The sequence below is a fragment of the Schistocerca nitens genome, chromosome 2 (genome assembly GCF_023898315.1).
Source record: "Schistocerca nitens isolate TAMUIC-IGC-003100 chromosome 2, iqSchNite1.1, whole genome shotgun sequence".
NCBI classification, from domain to species: Eukaryota; Metazoa; Arthropoda; class Insecta; order Orthoptera; family Acrididae; genus Schistocerca; species Schistocerca nitens.
The window spans coordinates 650,733,584-650,756,297 of NC_064615.1; the positions used below are offsets into that span (position 1 = coordinate 650,733,584).

The 22,714-nt window shown below is 41.1% G+C and overlaps 1 protein-coding gene across 1 annotated transcript in view; it reads right to left on the reverse strand.

Annotated features, from left to right (window-relative positions):
- Positions 1 to 22,714, reverse strand: part of LOC126236768 (putative ATP-dependent RNA helicase TDRD12) — a 487,486-nt gene that overhangs the window by 202,195 nt on the left and 262,577 nt on the right. The window contains exons 10-11 of the mRNA XM_049946337.1: positions 16,942 to 17,094; positions 14,529 to 14,769 (exon numbers count right to left, since the gene is read on the reverse strand). Coding sequence (XP_049802294.1) covers positions 14,529 to 14,769; positions 16,942 to 17,094 — 394 coding nt within the window. The remainder of the gene's footprint in view (positions 1 to 14,528; positions 14,770 to 16,941; positions 17,095 to 22,714) is intronic.

The window sequence follows — 22,714 nt, forward strand, 5'->3', positions numbered from 1 at the left end:
TTGTGAATCTTACTGCTATTTGTCTTATCATGACATGAGAAAGTGAGTTGAAAATTACTGCTACTTTTCAAGCACACGTATTCAAAAACTTTGTCTTGATATTGCTTAATATAATTCTGAGGAAGTGTTACTTCCATGAGAATTTTGCCAGCAAAGAGAAAACTGTTGATTGCAGATAAGAAATACTGTCAATAAAGTGAAAAAGTACCGTATTTACTCGAATATAAGCCGCACTTTTTTTTCCAGTTTTTGTAATCCAAAAAACTGCCTGCGGCTTAGAATCAAGTGCAAAGTAAGCGGAAGTTCTGAAAAATGTTTGTAGGTGTCGCCACAACTAACTTCTGCCATCGAATATATGTAGCACTACACAGGCATGCTTTGCAGGCACAAAGATAAATACTGGCGCCAAAACCTCAGCGTCAGTAAATCAATTAAAAGAAAAGGTAGAAGAATGTAAACATTATGCCATGTATTCTTTCGTGTTTGCTGCTATCTCATTTAAATCCTGTCTGCCTCATAAACTACGAAAGTAGAGTGAGACAACAGCAAACGCGGAAGAATATACATATCATGTCATGTTTATGTATTATTCTTATGCTGAATAGTGATACAGTCAGAAATGAAGCACAACAGCTGACTAGATTTTTAAGTCTAAGATGACCCTAATTTCTGCGCAGAATGTAATGTACTGAAGAGGTGTCTGCAAAGATTTTCAAACGGAGAAAAATTTTCGCTAACCTCTCGTTAGAACTTCTTCTATCACACGCAGTCTATTATTTGGTTCTTATTCATCATTATCAAAGAAAGCAGCAGTGTAAGTAACAACAAATAGCAGTCTCTTGCCATTGTTTCGCACATGAGACAATGCCTCTCTTTTTTTTTTTTTTTTATTGTAACGGCGGTAGGGCGCACAAAAGCAAACCATCCCGTGAGCGGCAACATGTCGTAAACACTCATTACCAGAACGTGACAAACAATGCATGACACAGTACAATAATGCATTTTCTGCTTAGGGGTGACGTAAACACCTACAACAAAGAGAATGGCACTTATCAGATAAAAGCAAAATAAGCAATGGATTCAAACCAGCTGAAGCACATGAAAAAGGAAGGGTATCCGTATAAATACGGACAGAGCGCCTGACACATAGCAATGGTTACTCGGTAAAGTTTAACTGTTAAGCTTACGACTCGAACCAAACTACTGTGGCTGTATCTTCAGCCATTCGACCTAAATTGTGTCTCATGTTACAATAGACCAACTTTGTTTCAATTAGGAGGTGCGGTCTAAAACTTTTCTGTCCCATTGAATTTAGAGTCTCAAATTTCAGGTTTCGGGAAAAATTTTTTTCCTTGATTTCAAGTCTCATTTTTCAGGTGCGGCTTAGATTCGAGTAAAAACGGTATTGTACATCTACATCTACATTTATACTCCACAAGCCGCCCAACGGTGTGTGGCGGAGGGCACTTTACATGCCACTGTCATTACCTCCCTTTTCTGTTCCAGTCGCGTATGGTTCGCGGGAAGAACGACTGTCTGAAAGCCTCCGTACACGCTCGAATCTCTCTAATTTTACATTCGTGATCTCCTCGGGAGGTATAAGTAGGGGGAAGTAATATATTTGATACCTCATCCAGAAACGCACCCTCTCAAAACCTGGACAGCAAGCTACACCGCGATGCAGAGCGCCTCTCTTGCAGAGTCTGCCACTTGAGTTTGCTAAACATCTCTGTAACGCTATCGCGGTTACCAAATAACCCTGTGACGAAACACGCCGTTCTTCTTTGGATCTTCTCTATCTCCTCCGTCAACCCGATCTGATACAGATCCCACACTGATGAGCAATAATCAACTATAGGTTGAACGAGTGTTTTGTATGCCACCTCCTTTGTTGATGGACTACATTTTCTAAGGACTCTCCCAACGAATCTCAACCTGGTACCCGCCTTACCAACAATTAATTTTATATGATCATTCCACTTCAAATCGTTCCGCACGCATACTCCCAGATATTTTACAGAAGTAACTGCTACCAGTGTTTGTTCCGCTATCATATAATCATACAATAAAGGATCCTTCTTTCTATGTATTCGCAATACATTACATTTGTCTATGTTAAGAGTCAGTTGCCACTCCCTGCACCAGGTGCCAATCCGTTGCAGATCTTCCTGCATTTCACTACAATTTTCTAATGCTGCAACTTCTCTGTATACTACAGCATCATCCGTGAAAAGCCGCATGGAACTTCAGACATTATCTACTAGGTCATTTATATATATTGTGAAAAGCAATGGTCCCATAAAAACTCCCCTGTGGCACGCCAGAGGTTACTTTAACGTCTGTAGACGTCTATCCATTGATAACAACATGTTGTGTTCTGTTTGCTAAAAACTCTTCAATCCAGCCACACAGCTGGTCTGATATTCCGTAGGCTCTTACTTTGTTTATCAGGCGACAGTGCGGAACTGTATCGAACGCCTTCCGGAAGTCAAGGAAAATAGCATCTATCTGGGAGCCTGTATCTAATATTTTCTGGGTCTCATGAACAAATAAAGCGAGTTCGGTCTCACACGATCGCTGTTTCCGGAATCCATGTTGATTCCTACAGAGTAGATTCTGGGTTTCCAAAAACGACATGATAAGCGAGCAAAAAACATGTTCTAAAATTCTACAACAGATCGACGTTAGAGATATAGGTCTATAGTTTTGCGCATCTGCTCGATGACCCTTCTTGAAGACTGGGACTACCTGTGCTCTTTTCCATTCATTTGGAACCTTCCGTTCCTCTAGATACTTGCGGTACACGGCTGTTAGAAGGGGGGCAAGTTCTTTTGCGTACTCTGTGTAGAATCAAATTGCTATGCCATCAGGTCCAGTGGACTTTCCTCTGTTGAGTGATTCCAGTTGCTTTTCTATTCCTTGGACACTTATTTCGATGTCAGCCATTTTTTTATTTGTGCGAGGATTTAGTGAAGGAACTGCAGTGCGGTCTTCCTCTGTGAAACAGCTTTGGAAAAAGGTGTTTAGTATTTCAGCTTTACGCATGTCATCCTCTGTTTCAATGCCATCATCATCCACTTACCGATTTAACGTAAGAGCATAACTTCCTAGGATTTTCTGTCAAGTCGGTACAAAGAATTTTACTATCGAATTCACTGAACGCTCCACACATAGCCCTCCTTATGCTAACTTTGACATTGTTTAGCTTCTGTTTGTCTGAGAGGTTTTGGCTGCGTTTACACTTGGAGTGAAGCTCTCTTTGCTTTCGCAGTAGTTTCCTAACTTTGTTGTTGAACCACAGTGGGTTTTTCCCGTCCCTCACAGTTTTACTCGGCATGTACCTGTCTAAAACGCATTTTACGATTGCCTTGAACTTTTTCCATAAACACTCGACACTGTCAGTGTCGGAACAGAAATTTTCGTTTTGATCTGTTAGGTAGTCTGAAATCTGCCTTATATTTCTCTTGCTAACCAGATAAACCTTCCTCCCTTTTTTTATATTCCTATTAACTTCCATATTCAGGGATGCTGCAACGGCCTTATGATCACTGATTCCCTGTTCTGCACTTACAGAGTCGAAAAGTTCGGGTCTGTTTGTTATCAGTAGGTCCAAGATGTTATCTCGACGAGTCGGTTCTCTGTTTAATTGCTCAAGGTAATTTTCGGATACAGTGTGTTTCAGTTATCTAATGAGCTTTGCACTGAAGGAATTCTATTTTTGATCAAAAGACGACAATCCTTTTAAAAATTTGTCTATCCAAACTAAGTGGGTTTGGCATAAACCATTAGTACTGTGTGGCTTTCAGATTGATTTATTTTAATCCTTATACAATTTGGTGAAAAAAATTGCAAGATAGTGGTAAAAGTCATGATGATCTTGTGGTGTCACCGCCAGACACCACACTTGCTAGGTGGTAGCCTTTAAATCGGCCGCGGTCCGTTAGTATACGTCGGACTCGCGTGTCGCCACTATCAGTGATTGAAGACCGAGCGCCGCCACACAGCAGGTCTAGAGAGACTTCCTAGCACTCGCCCCAGTTGTACAACCGACTTTGCTAGCGATGGTTCACTGACAAAATACGCTCTCATTTGCCGAGACGATAGTTTAGCATAGCCTTCAGCTACGTCATTTGCTACGACCTAGCAAGACGCCATTATCAGTTACTATTGATATTGATTCATGTACCGTCAAGACCGACGTTCTTCATTAACGGATTAAAGTTAAGTATTCCACCAGCTACATCCGTTTTTCTAAATTCTAATTTCCTTGTCCTGTTCCAGACCTCATGCCAGCCTGCGTGAGCTAAAACGCGTGCCTTTCGGCCTCCTCTACTAACACGGTGTTGGCTCTCCTGCCAACCAAAACAGATCTATTTAGAACAGGAGCATGCTCTAAGCATATAGGTGATACTGAAGACCTGACTCACTCCATTGGTATTTTATGTGTTACTCCTCATAGAAAAAAGGACAACAGAAAAATTATGTGTTGACACTGAAACTAACAGAAATCCTGTTACACAGCTTGTCATCAAGTAGCATGACAAAAGTGAAGCAAGGATGCACACCGCCAGAAACACAACAGAAATGCTTTAGATGGAAAACACTAACTGGAAAACTGGATTAAAAACTGATAAACCACAGTGTATTGCAGAATACAACTCAAATAATGTAGCAATTTATTAATCTGACACGCCACTGAACTCGTATGGATTAGTGTGCAATACCTAACAATGGTATTATTGTATTTTGCCTCCCACAGTCATTATAAGAAACACTTTTGACATTACAGTAAACAAGCCCAGTGCTGACTAAGGAAAGCACATCGCACTGTCCATAATTTCAAGACAGTAGAGCACATATTGTCAAGTGGTTCATACTGTCTTGTTGAACTACCATGATAAAAGCTCACATAAGTCACCCGAGGTGCCCTCACTCCCGGGTACAATAATATTGTGTTTGACTTACAAGACTGTGAAATGGTAAACATTTTTTCCTTATATTCACAGGACAGTAAAAACAGCAAAAGATGTCAACAAAAGTGTTCTATCTATTTCTGGTCAGATAACTCGTAAATAGTTAGCAAAAGTGTGGAAAAATCTTGATACAGGAAGAGCATCAGATGATACAGAATGCATTTTCTTCACAGGAAAAAAATATATTCTTTCCCCGGGCTTCAGCTATAGATCACTGGGACCAGTAATGACAAATACCCTAGCCATCTTCCATCCCACCGATTCCAGAGTGGCACTCTGCCTCCCACCAAATCTACAAAAATCATAGTCCATCACTATACCAAACATACTCCAAACCCCTTGCTACATGGATCATACCCCAGTGGAAGACCCACATTCAAGACCAGTCCGATACGACCACCTACTACATCCTACTCCAGCTCCGTCACAGGCTTCACTTGTCCTATCAAAGAGACAGAGACACTGCTACTGCAATTTTTATGTCAGCATGACCACCAACCAGATACCCACCCAAAGGAATGGCTCCTGCCAGACTGTGGCCAAAAGAAGAGCTGAGCACCAGTTGGCAGAACACTTTGCCGAGTACAAAGTACTTGGTTTCAACGGCTACTTCACAAGTCGATCCATATGGATCCTACCCTCCAACACCTGCATCTCTAAATTATGTAGCTGGGAGTTGTCCTGTAATGCATGCTTCACTTCTGTATTGCTCCTGGCTTCAACCTCCTCTAGGCCCCTATCCTACACTGACCTCAGTGTGTCCAACAGGACCATAACTTCCTCTAGTATGTTTCCCCCTCACAATTTACTCCTCTCTACCATTGTGCACTGCATGCAACTCCCTCTGCCTGTAGCCAGAATGACCTCATTTGTGCTGGTGCCTGTGCCACATTCCTATCCCATAAATTTGCTGTCTCTCTTTTCTCCATTCCTATGCCTCTCCATCCCCAGCAACAGCCATCCTTCTCCAACACTCACTCCCACACTCTACCTCCTTTCACCGCTCCCCAAACCCCCCAACTTACACCAAACAGCACAACCCCATACCCCTGTCGAGCTCCGTACAATTCAGGATCTCTAGTGTTCGGTGAGTTGCTACCTTTAGTCCTTATATTATTTGAATGTTTAAACAAGCAAAAGATGATACAGACTATGCAAAGAAATATTTAATCTTTATGACAAGAGGAATTGTTTCAACAAATATAAACTAAATTACTGGAATGTTGGCTCATAGCTGCTGCAGATATAAGCAACAGAGAAGCTGTTCATTTCTGTATAGTTATTAACTATCTGAATCTCTGTGCTAAGAAAAGAATGAAACACATAAGGCAAATATTTCACCGTAAATTAAAACTTCCGAGATAAAATCAACAACTGTGAATTATCTTTTGCGAAGAAGAGTGGCAAGATGGTGGAAGTGACTGAAAATAAAATACCCAACAATGCTTAACACTCACGCCACTCATCAGTTGTGAACAGTACACACTGACAAGCTGGGGCCGGCCGAAGTGGCCGTGCGGTTAAAGGCGCTGCAGTCTGGAACCGCAAGACCGCTACGGTCGCAGGTTCGAATCCTGCCTCGGGCATGGATGTTTGTGATGTCCTTAGGTTAGTTAGGTTTACCTAGTTCTAAGTTCTAGGGGACTAATGACCTCAGCAGTTGAGTCCCATAGTGCTCAGAGCCATTTGAACCATTTTTGACAAGCTGGCTGAACTTTCTTCATTCATCTCTCTTACAAAACTTTTCTTGTATAATGCACAACTATTTGAAGATTCAAGGAAGCTCAGCCTTTCTTCAACTGTTGTACATCTAAAAATTTTCCTTTGTCAGTTTCTACCTTTCTGTTGCGATGTACAGTCACAATATCAGTAGTATCACCAACCTAGTTTTATTCTGCTTCCACATGAAGAGATCCGCAACAACACTGAATGAAGTATAGAACAGTACAAACCCTCATAACTATAGAACACATCAATACACAGTCTCATAGGGGAGCATATAATAAGCAAGCAAACATAAGTGATTGAGGGCCCAGTGCATCGGGCTTATACGAGGGCAGTTCAATAAGTAATGCAACACATTTTTTTTCTGAAACAGGGGTTGTTTTATTCAGCATTGAAATACACCAGGTTATTCCCCAATCTTTTAGCTACACAACACTATTTCTCAACGTAATCTCCATTCAATGCTACGGCCTTACGCCACCTTGAAATGAGGGCCTGTATGCCTGCACGGTACCATTCCACTGGTCGATGTCGGAGCCACCGTCGTACTGCATCAATAACTTCATCATCATCCGCATAGTGCGTCCCACGGATTGCGTCCTTCGTTGGGCCAAACATATGGAAATCCGACAGTGCGAGATCGGGGCTGTAGGGTGCATGAGGAAGAACAGTCCACTGAAGTTTTGTGAGCTCCTCTCGGGTGCGAAGACTTGTGTGAGGTCTTGCGTTGTCATGAAGAAGGAGAAGTTCGTTCTGATTTTTGTGCCTACGAACACACTGAAATCGTTTCTTCAATTTCTGAAGAGTAGCACAATACACTTCAGAGTTGATCGTTTGACCATGGGGAAGGACATCGAACAGAATAACCCCTTTAGCGTCCCAGAAGACTGTAACCATGACTTTACCGGCTGAGGGTATGGCTTTAAACTTTTTCTTGGTAGGGGAGTGGGTGTGGCGCCACTCCATTGATTGCCGTTTTGTTTCAGGTTCGAAGTGATGAACCCATGTTTCATCGCCTGTAACAATCTTTGACAAGAAATTGTCACCCTCAGCCACATGACGAGCAAGCAATTCCGCACAGATGGTTCTCCTTTGCTCTTTATGGTGTTCGGTTAGACAACGAGGGACCCAGCGGGAACAAACCTTTGAATATCCCAACTGGTGAACAATTGTGACAGCACTACCAACAGAGATGTCAAGTTGAGCACTGAGTTGTTTGATGGTGATCCGTCGATCATCTCGAACGAGTGTGTTCGCACGCTCCGCCATTGCAGGAGTCACAGCTGTGCACGGCCGGCCCGCACGCGGCGATGATGACACACGCTTTGCCCAATGACTCACCGTGCTTTTGTCCACTGCCAGATCACCGTAGACATTCTGCAAGCGCCTATGAATATCTGAGATGCCCTGGTTTTCCGCCAAAAGAAACTCGATCACTGCCCGTTGTTTGCAACGCACATCCGTTACAGACGCCATTTTAACAACTCCGTACAGCGCTGCCACCTGTCGGAAGTCAATGAAACTATACGAGACGAAGCGGGAATGTTTGAAAATATTCCACAAGAAATTTCCGGTTTTTTCAACCAAAATTGGCCGAGAAAAAAAATGTGTTGCATTACTTATTGAACTGCCCTCGTACTTTACTGTCATGCACATGGCACAGGGCTTGCTGCCCTGTCTGTCCAGGTTGCGAGGTGACATCTCTAGGCCGGCCATGGAGGCACTTGTATCACATGCTGTTTGATTATGCACACTCACACTATAGAATTACACTAAATCTTCCCTCTTGGGAAAAAGCATTCACAGTGGAGATGTACACGTCTTCATTGGAACAGGTGTCGTACTGTCACAGGAGAATATGGTCTGCAATGATGCATGCGCAGACAGACTTGGTGCCCACTCCTCTGTAAGAAGCTGTAAGGGGGTATTGATGATTATGGTGCTGTATCCAAGTCCACATCCTGGTAGGCACTCGGCTATGGAGGCAACAATGAAAACGGTGATGGTGATAGCGGCTGCGAAGATGGCAGCAGCCCGGCGCTGACTACTCCACCCGGCGGCGATGGCACTCTGAGCGAAGATAGTGCTGGAGTCAGAGGAGGTATGGATTGCATCGTGAAGGCCAGTGCAGATGGTGGAAGTGGCCATGGGGATGGAGGGCTCTCCAGTATGCAGTTGGTCACACGTGAATGGAGCTGGTTGTAGTATCTTGACACTAAGCCACTGGAGATGTGTAAGAAGCAGAGGTGGCAGCCTTGGAAACGCTGGACGTCTGATTACATCCACTTAGGGTAACAGCCAAATCTGCGAGCCCAAATGATGGAGCCCAGATGAACTGGCCACGAGGCAAGTGCCGGGGGATGGCAAGGCATCAGCTGGAGCAGATGAAGCAGCATACAGGGCTGGCAGCCATGAAGCAGCTCCTCCAGGCTACGCTTGCTGACTGGACTGAACCTATATGAAATCAACAAAGTATCTAGGGGTTCCTCAGGAGAAGATTGAATGATATATTTTTTCATTTGGGTTTTGAATGTACAGACCAGCTGCTCCACCCGTATATGCTGTGGATGTAGATGGGTAGCAAACCACATAAGCAAATTCCGATAAAGCATCAACCACTACAAGCCAAAAGGAGTTAAGGAACGGACCCTTAAAATCAACATGAATATGCTCCCAGGTGCACTGGGGGATGGGGACTCTGTGAAAGAGAAACCGGTGGTGCCATATGATGAGTGGCATCTGCGAGTAGGATGATCTCATTGTCAACACGTGGCCAAACACACAGCGGTGGTCCAGAAATTTTGTATGAGAAACACCACAACGGTCCAGGTGGAGAAAGAACATGACGTCGCAGTGCAAGTGCAGAAGGGATTACAACACTGAGCGCTGACTCTTCGGTAACCAACAGAAACGCACCATCAAGAAGATCTGAGAGGTGGTGGTGGAGAGCCTAATAATTATGTGAAGAATCCAAGGATCAGCCCAGTGGTTTATTCGGTCAGCCATGGTGGACAAATTGAAAAACCTGACGTAAGACCAAATCGCCCTCAACGGCCTCCGAAATCTGATTACTAGTAATGGGAAAACCATAAAAGGTGTTTTGGGCTTTGATGTCCAAATGGAAAGACAACAGTTCATCCTGATCAAATGCTGGATCAGGACCAATCTGCAACTGTGAAAGTTCATCCACATTAGTGTGTTGTATGTTAGTTGGAAATGAACCTCATAGTTACAGTGTGACAAAAACAGAGCAAAGTGTTGCAGGCGATAGGTCACTTTGTCCAGTAAAGATGCAGAAGGACTGAAAAGAGAAACCAGAGGTCTGTGATCAGCAAAACTTAGAAATGTATGAGAAAACACGAAATTTTTTGAACATGTACACAACAGCAAAGGCTTCTTTTTTCCACCTGTGAGTAGTGCTGTTGTAGTTTTGGAAGTGTACATAATAGGGCCTTCGGAACCGTCTGCATATTTATGCATGTGAATGGCCCCAAGGCCATGCAGGGAGGTGACCATGGCCAAAACAAGATGTTGGTTAGGTAACAAAGCAGGGTGCCAAGTACAATTTTTACTTAATAGGACAAAAGCGTGCTCACAGGTGGACAACCAGTGAAAAGGGACATCTTCGTGTAAAAAAGTAAAAAAGCATGAAGTGGCTGGGCCAGTGTGGAACAAATTTATGTTAGTACATAATCTTTCTGAGAAAGGCTTGCAACTCTCTGACATTGGTAGGATGCAGCAAAGCTGTAATGGCATCGTCTTGTTGGCATAAAGGCTTGAACCAACAAGCGAGACTTCATAACCGAGATAGATGATAGATGGGTGAAAAAATTGTGATTTGTCCAAGTTACATTTCAAAGCAGCAGCCTGTGGCACTGTGAACAAAGCATGACAGTTTGACAAATGTTCATCTATTGAGGAACCTCAGACCACACAATACCATACAGTTGGTAAATGCACCTGGGCACAGAGGCAAAAAGTTGCTCCAAAAATCATTGAAAAATGGCAGGGGTGTAAGCCATGTAGGATGGCAGCTGCTGGTATTAATATAACTTGAAGGGGGTATTCACTACTAGGACATATTCGGAATCTTTATCTAGAGGCAGTTGTAAGTATGATTCTGACAAATCTATTTTGCAAAAATATTGGCCCCTGGAAAGCCATACTAAGAGTTCATCTGAACAGGGTAAGAGAGAGGTATCAATAACAGAATGTAAATTTATAGACACTTTAAAGTCACCACAGAGCCAAATGCTGTCTTAGGTTTTTTGACAATTGCCAACAGAGTAACCATTCACTACAGGAGAGAGGCATCATAACACCCAAAAACGTAAGTTGATCTAGTTCCAATCTAACTTGCTCCCATGAAACTACCTGGTCTGAGCGGGCACGAAAAAAATTGGGGCACACCTTCAGTTTCATTGTGATGTGAGTCTTAAAATCAGTAGCACACCCTAACCTCCCAGAAAACAGGGAGGTATGTTCCAAGCAGAGCGTGTGCAGTTACTGGTACAAAAGCTGAACCGATTCCAGATGCACTTCTCCAGAAAGAGAGAACCCAAAAATTTTGAAGGCACTTAACCCAAATAAGTTTCCAGTTTGGCATCATCCACTACTAGAAAGATTAAAGGCCAAGCAACTGTTATGTACACTACAGAAGTTGAAAACTATCCCAATATTGCTATTTGTTGTAACTCACTAACTGATGAGATGTAGGGGCCAGCCCTTGTGATCCAAGATCAACGTAGGTTTAAGAATTTAACAACATAACTAATTGCATTTTTAAAATCTTGTCCATCACAATTACTTCAATGTAAAGTTTGTTTGGGGCTACCATTACTTGGTAAATACTATTCACATCCATGTTCATGTATGGTGAAGGAGGGAGAGTTGCGCGCGCGCGCGCACACACACACACACACACACACACACACACACAATATGTCCCCCTCTCTCTCCCTTTTTTTATTTTTAGTTTTGCAACAGTTGCACATCACTCAGTGATTTGGGCACGCGGTCCACTCATGTTGAACAAAACAATAAGGGCACTTTGGAAGAGGAGCACAGGGCTCCTGTTGTGACACAGACTGCTGCTGCTTAGCATGGAGCTGCCCCATGCGGCACGGTTGCTATGTCATCTCCTTGCCCATGAGCTAACCGATGGTGGCCAAGGAGAGGAAACAATGACGGCTGCTTCACATCATGTTTCTATCGATTTCCAACTGCCCTAGATACTTCAAAAGACTGAGCAATATTCAGAACATCTGTGAGAGTGGGATTTCACATTGTAAAGCATGTTCATGAACTTTCCTATCAGAAGCCAGGCATATAATATGTTAACAAACCATCAAATCAGCATATGAGTCACGGTCGGCCTCAGTAACAAAACTGGCACCAATGGCTAAGCCCATGAAGTTCTGCTGCCCAAGCTCTGTAAGACTGATGTAGCCACTTTTGAAAATGGTAGAACTCAACGTGAGCAGTGATAACATGAGTACATTTGCAATGACAATTAGAGAGCAACTGACTCGTTTCATCAAAATAGAGACTGGTAGGTTCCTGAAGAGAAGCTAGCTGACGGAAAAGGTGATAAACGTGAGGAGATATCCATGACAGAAATTAAGGCTTACACAAATTGTGATCAATGATTCTAAAAACTTGAAAATGTTTTTGATGGAGTTTCTCATATGCATCCCAATCTTCTGCAAAATCATCCACTGGAGGAAACAGCGGATGCTGCATCAATGGTGGTGGAACCTAGTGTGTCAACCAGGTTGCCAAATTGTTTAGTGCCAAAGGGAGAATCTGCTGCTGATTGTTGAGAACTCAAATTCAGCAAGAAACTGAAGAACTTCTTTCAATGATATGTTGGCTGTATATTGAATCAAAGAAACAAAACACGCAGAATAGAAAAGCAAACTCATCGCCAAGTGGGTATGTTGTACAGACACAGTCTCAGAAGTAACATCAGCCAAGTTTTATTCTGCTTCCACATGAAGAGAGCCACAACAATACTGAACGAAGTACAGAACAGTAGAAGGTATCATAACTGAAGAACACATCAATATACAGTCTTACAGGGGAGCATACAATAAGCAAGTAAACATAAGTGATCTGAGGGCCCGGTGCACTGGGCTTTATACTGGGCTGTCGTGCACAGCACAGCATTTGCTGTGCTCAAAGCTGGCCATAGAGGCACCTGTATCACACACTGTTTGATTACACGCACTCATACTACAAGGTTACAACACTTTCCCTTCCTCCTGATGACAGAATTTTTAAAAATTCATGAAGATCGAACTCAACCACAATTTTTCATTTCTACGCGGGCTGTCTTGTTTGAGTCATTGATATGCCGGCAGTTATGTGAACACTTACCTTCTGCCATAAGCACTATGTAATTAGGGTTTACTTCAATGTGATTCATCAAAATATTCTGTGCAGTACACTGTCTGATCAAAAGTATCCAGTCGCACTTATGTAACGCAACGAGATGTCAGGAGAAGTGGACCCACCAGTATTAAAAGAGGAGGAGAGTCCTCTGCTATCAGTAGAGGAGCAGTAACAGCAAAATGAGACAGTCAGGACAGCTCTGTGACTTCAAATGTGAATTAGTCATTGGATGTCACCTGAGTAACAAGTCCATCAGGGACATTTCAATCCTTCTAAAGATGCCCAAGTCAACTGTTTGTGATGTTATCACGAAGTGGTAATGTGAAGGAACAACCACAGCTAAAGCAATACAAGGCAAACATAATGTACTGACAGACATAGACCATCTAGCTCTGTGGAAAGTGGTTGTAAAGAAAAATCATGTTAAAACAGAGGACCGAATCACCTGTGGGTTCCAAAAGTGCTACAAGCATTCCTGCTGGCACAATGACTGTCCATAGAGAGTTAAAAAGGAAGTGCTACAATGGCTGAGCGGCTCCTTGTAAACTACATATTTCTGCAGTCAATGCTAAGCAACGCTTGAGGTAGCATAAAGATCGATGCCACTAGACAGAGGATGACTGGAAGTGATAGATCTGAAGTGATGAATCACATTCTACTTTGTGGCAATCTGATGGATGGGTTTGGGTTTAATAGCTGGCTGGAGAATGTTACCTGCCATTCTGCATAGTGCAAGCAGTGAAGTACAGAGGAGGTAGTGTTACACTATAGGGGTGTTTTTCTTGATTAGAGTTTAGTCACCTTATTGCAGTTACGAAAACACTAAATGAGGAAGGGTACCAATGCATTTTGCAGCATTGTGTACTACATACAGCAGAGGTACAGTTCAGAGATGATGAGCGCTTTACCAACATGGCAATGTATCCTGTCATAAAGCAGCACATGAGAAGCAATGGGTTGTAGGCAATGACATTCCTGAAATGTGCTGGCCTGTTCAGTGCCCTTACTTGAATGAAACAGACATCCTCTGGGATGAGTCAGAATATCAATTTCGCTCTACACCCCAGGGTCATTACCTGCTCTGGTTCTTGATCCTGTGGGAGAATGAGCTGTCATTTCCCCATTACTCCTCCAGACACTTCACTGAAAGTGTCCCAGCAGAGTTCAAGCCATGATAAAAGTGAAGGGTGGACATATCCCATATTAATAGGTGTTCACATACTTATGATCAGGTTGCGTATATGATCTTGATGTGTGGTTTTGAATGTATAAACCATCTAGATGGAAAGAAATGTACTGAAAGCTCTTATTTGGCAGGCAGTTATTTAAAAATACTGTTATGTATACACACATGATGTTTGTGAGGACAACACAGCCACATGGAAAGCAACATTTCATTCCCACAAAGCACACCTTAAGAAAAATGTCTTTACTTACCAAGAAGTTTGGACTTTCTATCAGCTCTCTTGACAAAATAAAGATTTGGCTTCAATTTAGCATACACAGCTGCCTCCAAATAAGATCCAATACAAATTACTGGATTTGATATAATGTTATGAGCAAAAGATTCAAGAGGTGAGCACCACTTTTCAGATGAAGCTATCACTTGTAAAGATACAGATAGTCCTGCTGCTCTTTTCTTTAACACTTGTTTGCATTCTGCAAGAATAAGCTTCACCTGGAAATTGAATCACAAAAAAACCTCTCTAAATGAATGGAATAAAAGTACATAACATTCATCCTAAATATAGAACATTTTCCACTATCACCACCGCCATCACAATCACTACCCCCATCTCATGTCATACGCTGTATGGAAATAATCCACTGTTATTTACTACGCCAAAATAATCTGTGTAACACATGATGTTTCTCAATAAAAGGACAAATTAATACCTGAGAGGAGAAGTAACAAGTAAGGTCTAACAGGAACTCATTTTAGTCATACAATGCAAAATCCTTTACAGCAAAGTGGGCAAAACTGGACCTCCACAACACAAATCTGTCAGCTCTTGTGATTCTACAGCACAGTGATCATGAGCCATCAGTACCAGTTCAGTCTCAATGTGTAACCAGGGATTTTTGACAACCACCTTGCAGGATCAGACTTTCTTCTGCAAGGCCTAACAAAAATGATTTATCTGCGTGTAATGCCTCCCCACGAAGCCCATGAGAATGTTATTATGAATTAATAGCTGATATTAAAACTCCCCTGTGATATTAATAACTTGCTTTAAGTAATCATTTAAATCAAAATACGTGTTCCACGTCACTGGAAAGTGCATGGGAGAGGGTACTTCATGCCCGTGTTAGCCATTCTCTATCTTTTTACATTTGCCAAAGTAACTACATGTTTCCTCTGTTTCATGTTGCTTTGTAGTAACACTACATGGTATTGAAATACATATATGAATAACTTGGGAAGAGAAACAAATTCTGAAAGCTGCACACATAGCTATGTTCTTTAATAAATGTGTTAGTTTCAGTGGCTGATAAATGTATACCAAGTTTACATCACAAATATTGTTAATAATAATATGAAATAGGACAGGCTCTTATTCACCACATTGAAGAGGTGCTGAGCAGCAGACGAATTTAAAGGTAAAGTAAGCTATCAGACAGAGAGAACCTTCAGGATATATAAACACACACACACATGTGCACATGCTCACTATCATATACACACAATTCACACATACATGGCCACTGTCACCTCTGAGAATTCAGCAATTAAAATCACAAATAATCAATGTGTCATTTAATTTCATTAGCAGAATTCTGAGAGGACTCAAAAGTAACTCACAATGAATTGTGCCTTACTGTTGTTTGAAAATTTTCACTTGCATAATGAGAAGTCTAAAATGTTACGTTCACTGGAAAGACATGCTTAGAGCATAAAACAAAAAACAATGAGGCAGTTTCCAAAAAGCCAATATTGATATTTTAGATTACATATTGAATATCTGATTTAATGTTTAAACATTCTCTCTACCTTGACAGTAACAAAGTGTAATGAACTATTTGGTACCTTTTAAGAAGAGAGCAAGTGAGTGAGAATAAGTATTCAGAAAATGTATTAAACTTGACCTTTGCCCTTTTGATTTACGAGGCCCAAATGGTTTCGTGTAAAGTGCCCAATGCCAGCGGTTTACACTGTAAATTTAAAACAATGAATAGCTATCCAAGACAGACTGAAAGAAAAGGATCAGTTATTTATACCCGTTCTTGCTGTTTTCATTCAGCTGTTGTTTGTCCTTAAAAACATATCCAACATTTAGTCAAATCTTTCCTAATCAGTCATCTACTGAAGAAGAAACTTCTACTAACATACTAAGCAATACCTTTTTCACACTAGTGTTACAATTTCTAAAAGTTATATTTGGCAGTCTGACTTTTGATTATTCATTTTGCTCCCTCTTTCTATTTAAAAAAAAAAAAATTCTGAACACATTATCTTTCAATAAAAGAAACTCTCCACTGCCACTTCACTATGATGCAAATTAGTCAATGGGGAGTAATCATAAATTTAAATTATGAGTAAAATCAAACAATGGACACTCCAGACTGGAATATCACACACACACACACACACACACACACACACGCGCGCGCGCGTGCGCGCGATCACCATCTCCAGCAGCTGAAACATTCTGGTCCGATTAGTAATCTATTCTTTTCCTTATGCTCTTAAATTATGAGTAACATACAAATATGCTTCAGTTTGCTTACATGCATTTCTATGACGCTAGTATGGTTAAAAGAATTACAGATATAAAGCAAGTTAACTGACAATACATGAATGTGGCTTTGTGATAAAGGTATAAACAGAAACTATCAATTACTATCTTACCTCTGAAAGAAATCTGAATGATAAAACATCCACTTCATCCAAAACAAGGTGGCACAACCTACTGAAGTTGACAACAAGAGGACCCTTCTGTAGAAGCCTCCACAAACATTTTGGTGTAGAAACCAAAATATGGCAGCCATTTACCAAATCATTCTGTTTCAGAGAAATAGGAAAATATCTGTAATAGTACATCACAAAGAAAGAAAACTGATCTGTATACAATGATCAAATCCCTGAATTTAAAAAAGAAAGAAAAAAGTTCTATTTGTAGAACTGTCAGTAGAGTAATTATTATTCATAAGCATACTGTACAGACTGAGAAGGAAACCCACATATTTCAACATAACACAAAATTAGCCACCTGTACCCTTACAACACTTTACACGTATGGAGGTATCTTGTTGTCATGACAATGTAACAACACAATTCTTTCTATGTTTGAAAAAAATGATTTACACAGAATAATTACAGTACAACGACAACCTCATACACAGACAGAAAAAAACTCTACCTATGAAGTGCTAGCTGCAATTAAAAGTCACACAAGTGGACTCTTAAGCATAAGCACTGCAGAAGAGAGGAAATGAGACTAGCCAGAGATTAGATAGGCACGTCATCTTACACCTCAAACTCTTGGTAAAGAAAATCATATGCTTGGGAGTCAAAAACTGACAGATGCAGGACAAGCCACAATTATGATGGTTTTTTTTTAAATTATTATTATTATTATTTTTTTATATACACTCTGCTAAGCCAAAACATTACGACAACTGCGCATCATGAGGTTGGATGCCGCCTAGTGACTTAATACGCTATGGAAGGCATGTAAGTGCAGCAGAGACGGATGAGGAATCACCCTAGCGAAGATATGGGCTGAAAATGGGGAAATCCACTGCGATAAGTGACTTTGTCAGAGGACGGATTATTATTATGCAAAGCCAGTGAATGAGTATCTTAAAAATGGTCAAGCTGCTCAAACGTTCACATGTTACTGTTTTAAGCATCTACAGAAAGAGGTAGAAGGTCAGTGAAACTACCACTAGGCACTAAATGTTTGGACATCCAAGACTATTCACAGAACGTGGGGTTTGGAGGCTTGTCTGCTCTTTAAAGTAGGATAGATGGTGATCTGTTGCATCTCTGCTGCAAGATCACAATGATGGTGCACACACAAGTATTTCGGTGCACACCATACATTGAACATTGTTGGACATGGAGCGCTGCAGCAGATCACCCCTACATGTTCACATTTGACCCAACAACACCGTAAATTATGATTGCAGCGGGCATGGGACCATTGGGATTCGAATGTTGATCAATGGAAACATGTCAGTTCTTTGAATAAATCACATTTCTTCTGCACTAGGTTGATGGTCTTCTCCACAAACACCATCATAGATGCTAACAGTGGCCCAAAACGAGCAGTGTGCAATGGACACAGGCTGGCGGGAACAGCATTATGCTACAGAAGACATTTTCCTGCACTTGCGCAGGACATCTGGTAGCAATCAAAGACATGCTGACAGCTGAAAACCACTTGCATTTCTTCATGCTTGATCTCTTCCCTGATGGCTATGTCATCTTTCAGCAGTATAATTATCCATGTCTCGGAGTCACAACTGTGCTACAGTGGTTTGACAAGCTTTATAGTGAGCTCATGTTGATGTCTTGGTGACCAAATTCTGCTGATGTAAATCCTATGGAACCCATCTAGGTCGCTATCGGGCATCATCACCACGTACTCAAATCAGCGGTCCATTATTTATGTGAATTACATGACCTGTGCCTAGACATCTCTTGTCACGTATCTCCGCAAAGCTACCAACAAACTGTCGAATCTGTGATATGCAGAATCAGTGATGTATTTCATTCCGAGATGGACAAACAAGTTATTGAGCAGGTGTTCATCTGTGTACACAGTCATGGTCTTCTCAATACAGATGAATACAACAACATGACCAAAAAAAGTGTGTACAAGACATCAAAATGACAGAAATGTGAGACAAAAAATGATCCTCCAAAGCAAGGCAAACATTTATTGTAAGCAGCTTGGAGGAAAGTCAGTGAGAGTTGATGCAAGGAGTGGAGAAACAGTCCTCTGCCTTGGTACTTTCCAACTTGCGGCTGACTACAGTCTGTACCATTCGCCATATGAAAAATATTGCCTTAGAAGATGACTTCACTGTCAGCTTTGCTCCGTATTTCCCTGTGCATGTTCTCCAGTTTTAATTTTTATTTACAATACCAGTTCCAAAACAGAAAATTGCTGTAAAATGTGGGTGCAGGTATCACAACCCTATTGTAAGCAAGAGGCAGACAAAAAACTTCATCTCTGAATCTGTTTGAACAGAATAAAAACAAATGAGTACAGTGGAACCTCACTTAACAAGCACCTCCCATAATGTGCAATTGGCATAACGAGCAAAACAAATTGTAAAAAAAATATTTGCTTAACAAGCGATATTTCACATAATGAGTGATGACAATTTAGTGTGATGCCACCAGCCATTTGCATCCGGCAGGGGAAACATTCAACAATATGAACACCTTTCACTGTCGGCAGTGACATATGAACAATGACTTTAGTATATACTGCAGTCTTGGTTTCGTGCTCTTTCTGTTACCATCTTAGTGCAGCTTGTGATCACACATTTTTATAAACTTGTGTTCACACACTTGTTTTTGTGTGTGTGTGTGTGTGTGTGTGTGTGTGTGTGTGTGTGTGTGTGTGTGTGCAATTATTAATAACCTCTGCAGGAATGTCCCTGAAGATAAAGCCACAAGACGACGACCATAAGAGAAAGAAAATGACCTTAGAAATGAAACATAAAATCACTGAGAAATGTGAATGTGGTGTGGGCATCGCTGATTTAGCACGCACATACAATCAGTCTATATCAACTATTTACACTATATTCAAGAACAAGGTTAAGGAGACAGATGCTTCAGAGAGAGTGACAAGAGTATCTAAACAATGGTTTCATATTCTGGACAATGTAGAAAGATTGTTGCTTGTATGGATAAAAGAAAAGCAATTGCAACATGACACAGTTAACGAGAACATCATTTCTGAGAAGAAAAAATGATTTTTGACATCCTTGTTAAGATGACGCAAGGATCATGAGTGTCCAAAGAAGTATTTAATGGAAGCCGTGGGTGGTTTAAGAGAAGAAATGCTATCCACAGCATTGTGAGGCATGGTGAAGCAGTCAGCTCCTACACTAAGGCAGCAGAGAACTTCATCAGCAACTTATAGATGCTTGTAGATTCTGAGAGTTATCTGCCACGACAGGTTCTTAATTGAGGCAAGATGGGTCTATTCTGGAAAAAAGAGGCTGAAGCATACCTTTATAACAGCAGAAGAGAATGCCTTGCCCAGTCACAAGCCAATGAAAGACCATCTCACACTGCTATTCTGTGCCAATGCAAGTGGCAATTTGAAAATCAGACTGCTGCTTGTTTACCATTTAGAAACTCCACAAGCCTTCAGGAAGTGTAAAGTCCATAAGGGCAGGTTAAATGTGATGCGGAAGTCCAACAACAAGTCTTGGGTGACACATGATCTTTTGTTGTGATTGGATCAATGAAGTGTTTTGTTCTTCAATGAAAAAATATTTGCTTGAAATGAATCTTCCACTCCATGCCTTGCTTGTAATGGACAATGCTCCTGCCCATTCTCCAGGCCTACAAGACCAACTCCTTAAATAGTCCCCCATTCGGATCTCTGGGCAGGGACTACTCAAGAGGACATCATTATCAGGAGAATGTAGACTGGCAATGGCAAGGAAAGTGTTTGTGAAGAAGAAAAATTTGTTAACATCGAGTATAGATTTAAATGTCAGGAAGTCGTTTCTGAAAGTATTTGTATGGAGTGTAGCCATGTATGGAAGTGAAATGTGGACGATAAATAGTTTAGACAAGAAGAGAATAGAAGCTTTCGAAATGTGGTGCTACAGAAGAATGCTGAAGATTAGATAGGTAGATCACATAACTAATGAGGAGGTGCTGAATAGAATTGGGGAGAAGAGAAATTTGTGGCACAACTTGACTAGAAGAAGGGATATTCTGAGGCATAAATGGATCACCAATTTAGTATTGGAAGGCAGCGTGGAGGGTAAAAATCGTAGAGGGAGACCAAGAGATGAATACACTAAGCAGATTCAGAAGGATGTAGGCTGCAGTAGGTACTGGGAGATGAAGAAGCTAGCACAGGATAGAGTAGCATGGAGAGCTGCATCAAACCAGTCTCAGGACTGAAGACCACAACAACAACAACAACAACAACAAGATCCAATTTCTGCCTCCTGACACCACTCTGTTACTTCTGCCTATGGACCACTAGATTATTTCTAATATTAAGAAGATCTACACAAAGCACTCATCAAGAATTGCTTATGAGTTGACTGAAGCTACCAATCTCACTCCCAGAGAATTTTGGAAATATCACTTCAACATCGCTGATTGCATCAAGATGATCAAAAAGGCTTGGGAAGGGGTTACCAAGAGAGCTCTCACTTCTGCTTGGAAGAATCTTTGGCCAGAGTGCATTGCCGAATGTGACTCTGAGGCATTTGAATCAGTACCTATGGAGCTTATAGTCAATGAGATTGTGTCTTTGGCCAAGAGCAAGGGACTAGAAGTGGACAACAATGATATCGATGAGCTTCTGGAAGATCACAGCCAAGAAATTACCACCGAAAAGCTTATGAAGTTGCAGTGTGTTTCAAAGCAGGAAGATGTGGAGAGGAGTTCTTCAGAGAAGGAGGAGGAGGAGGAGGAGACGGTAACAACAAATCGACAACCTTCTGGCACAATGAGAGAAAGCACGGGAATAGTTTGCATTGTACATTGAAAATCATTACCCCAATAAAGCAGTGCTACAAATTTATTTGACGATAATGCTGCGTCTCATTTTCACCAAGTGGTGCAGTGTTGGCAGAAACAAATGAATAGAGATAGTTTCCTAGTAAAAAAAGAATTAGTTATGTAGTGTGAATAATTAAGTACATACAATAAAACCCCTATTTTACATTTTTGCTTGGTCCAGACTAAAAAAATGCAAAACTGAGGAAAATGTGGAATTGAGGAAAACATTAAAACCCCAAAAATACAAGCAAAAACCTGGAATTGGCATATATAATTAAAAATCACAATCCTCTCCAATACATTGTATAAAATCTGTATAAGTGAAGGAAATTAACTATACAATACCATTTTTATACAATAATTTGTGGTAATGAATTTCATGAGTGTGTAACAGCAAGTAAAAACTCATCAAAAAATTGAAATTGATGTTCGTGTACAAGGTAATTGAGCTCTTTTCCGACATGCCACAACCTCAAATTATACATCAAAACATGCATTTTCGAGAGATCTTTCCTTTGTGCGCACCCAGAAAAAAGTAAAAATTGATTAACATGGTGAATTAAAATGAAAATACCACAGCAACTAAATTGTTAAACCATAAGCATAAATCCGGACATCTGCTTAATGACAAAAATTTGTCACAATTGCTTTTCTTACAAGCCACACTTTAGATGTTCACCATTGTCAAAGTGTTCATAGGGGAACAGAGATGTGAAAAAATGAGTTTACTTCCCCAACTGACATTACAAGCTTATTAGAAGTTGACTCAGTGAATTTCTGTATACTGTGTAAACAGTAAATTTGAAAGAAAGTGCAGGCACTGCAATTTCACTTCATGCCCTCTATCACTGCTACCAATCTTTATGATCTACACTATGCGGTGCAAATCATATGTGTGAGTAGTCTA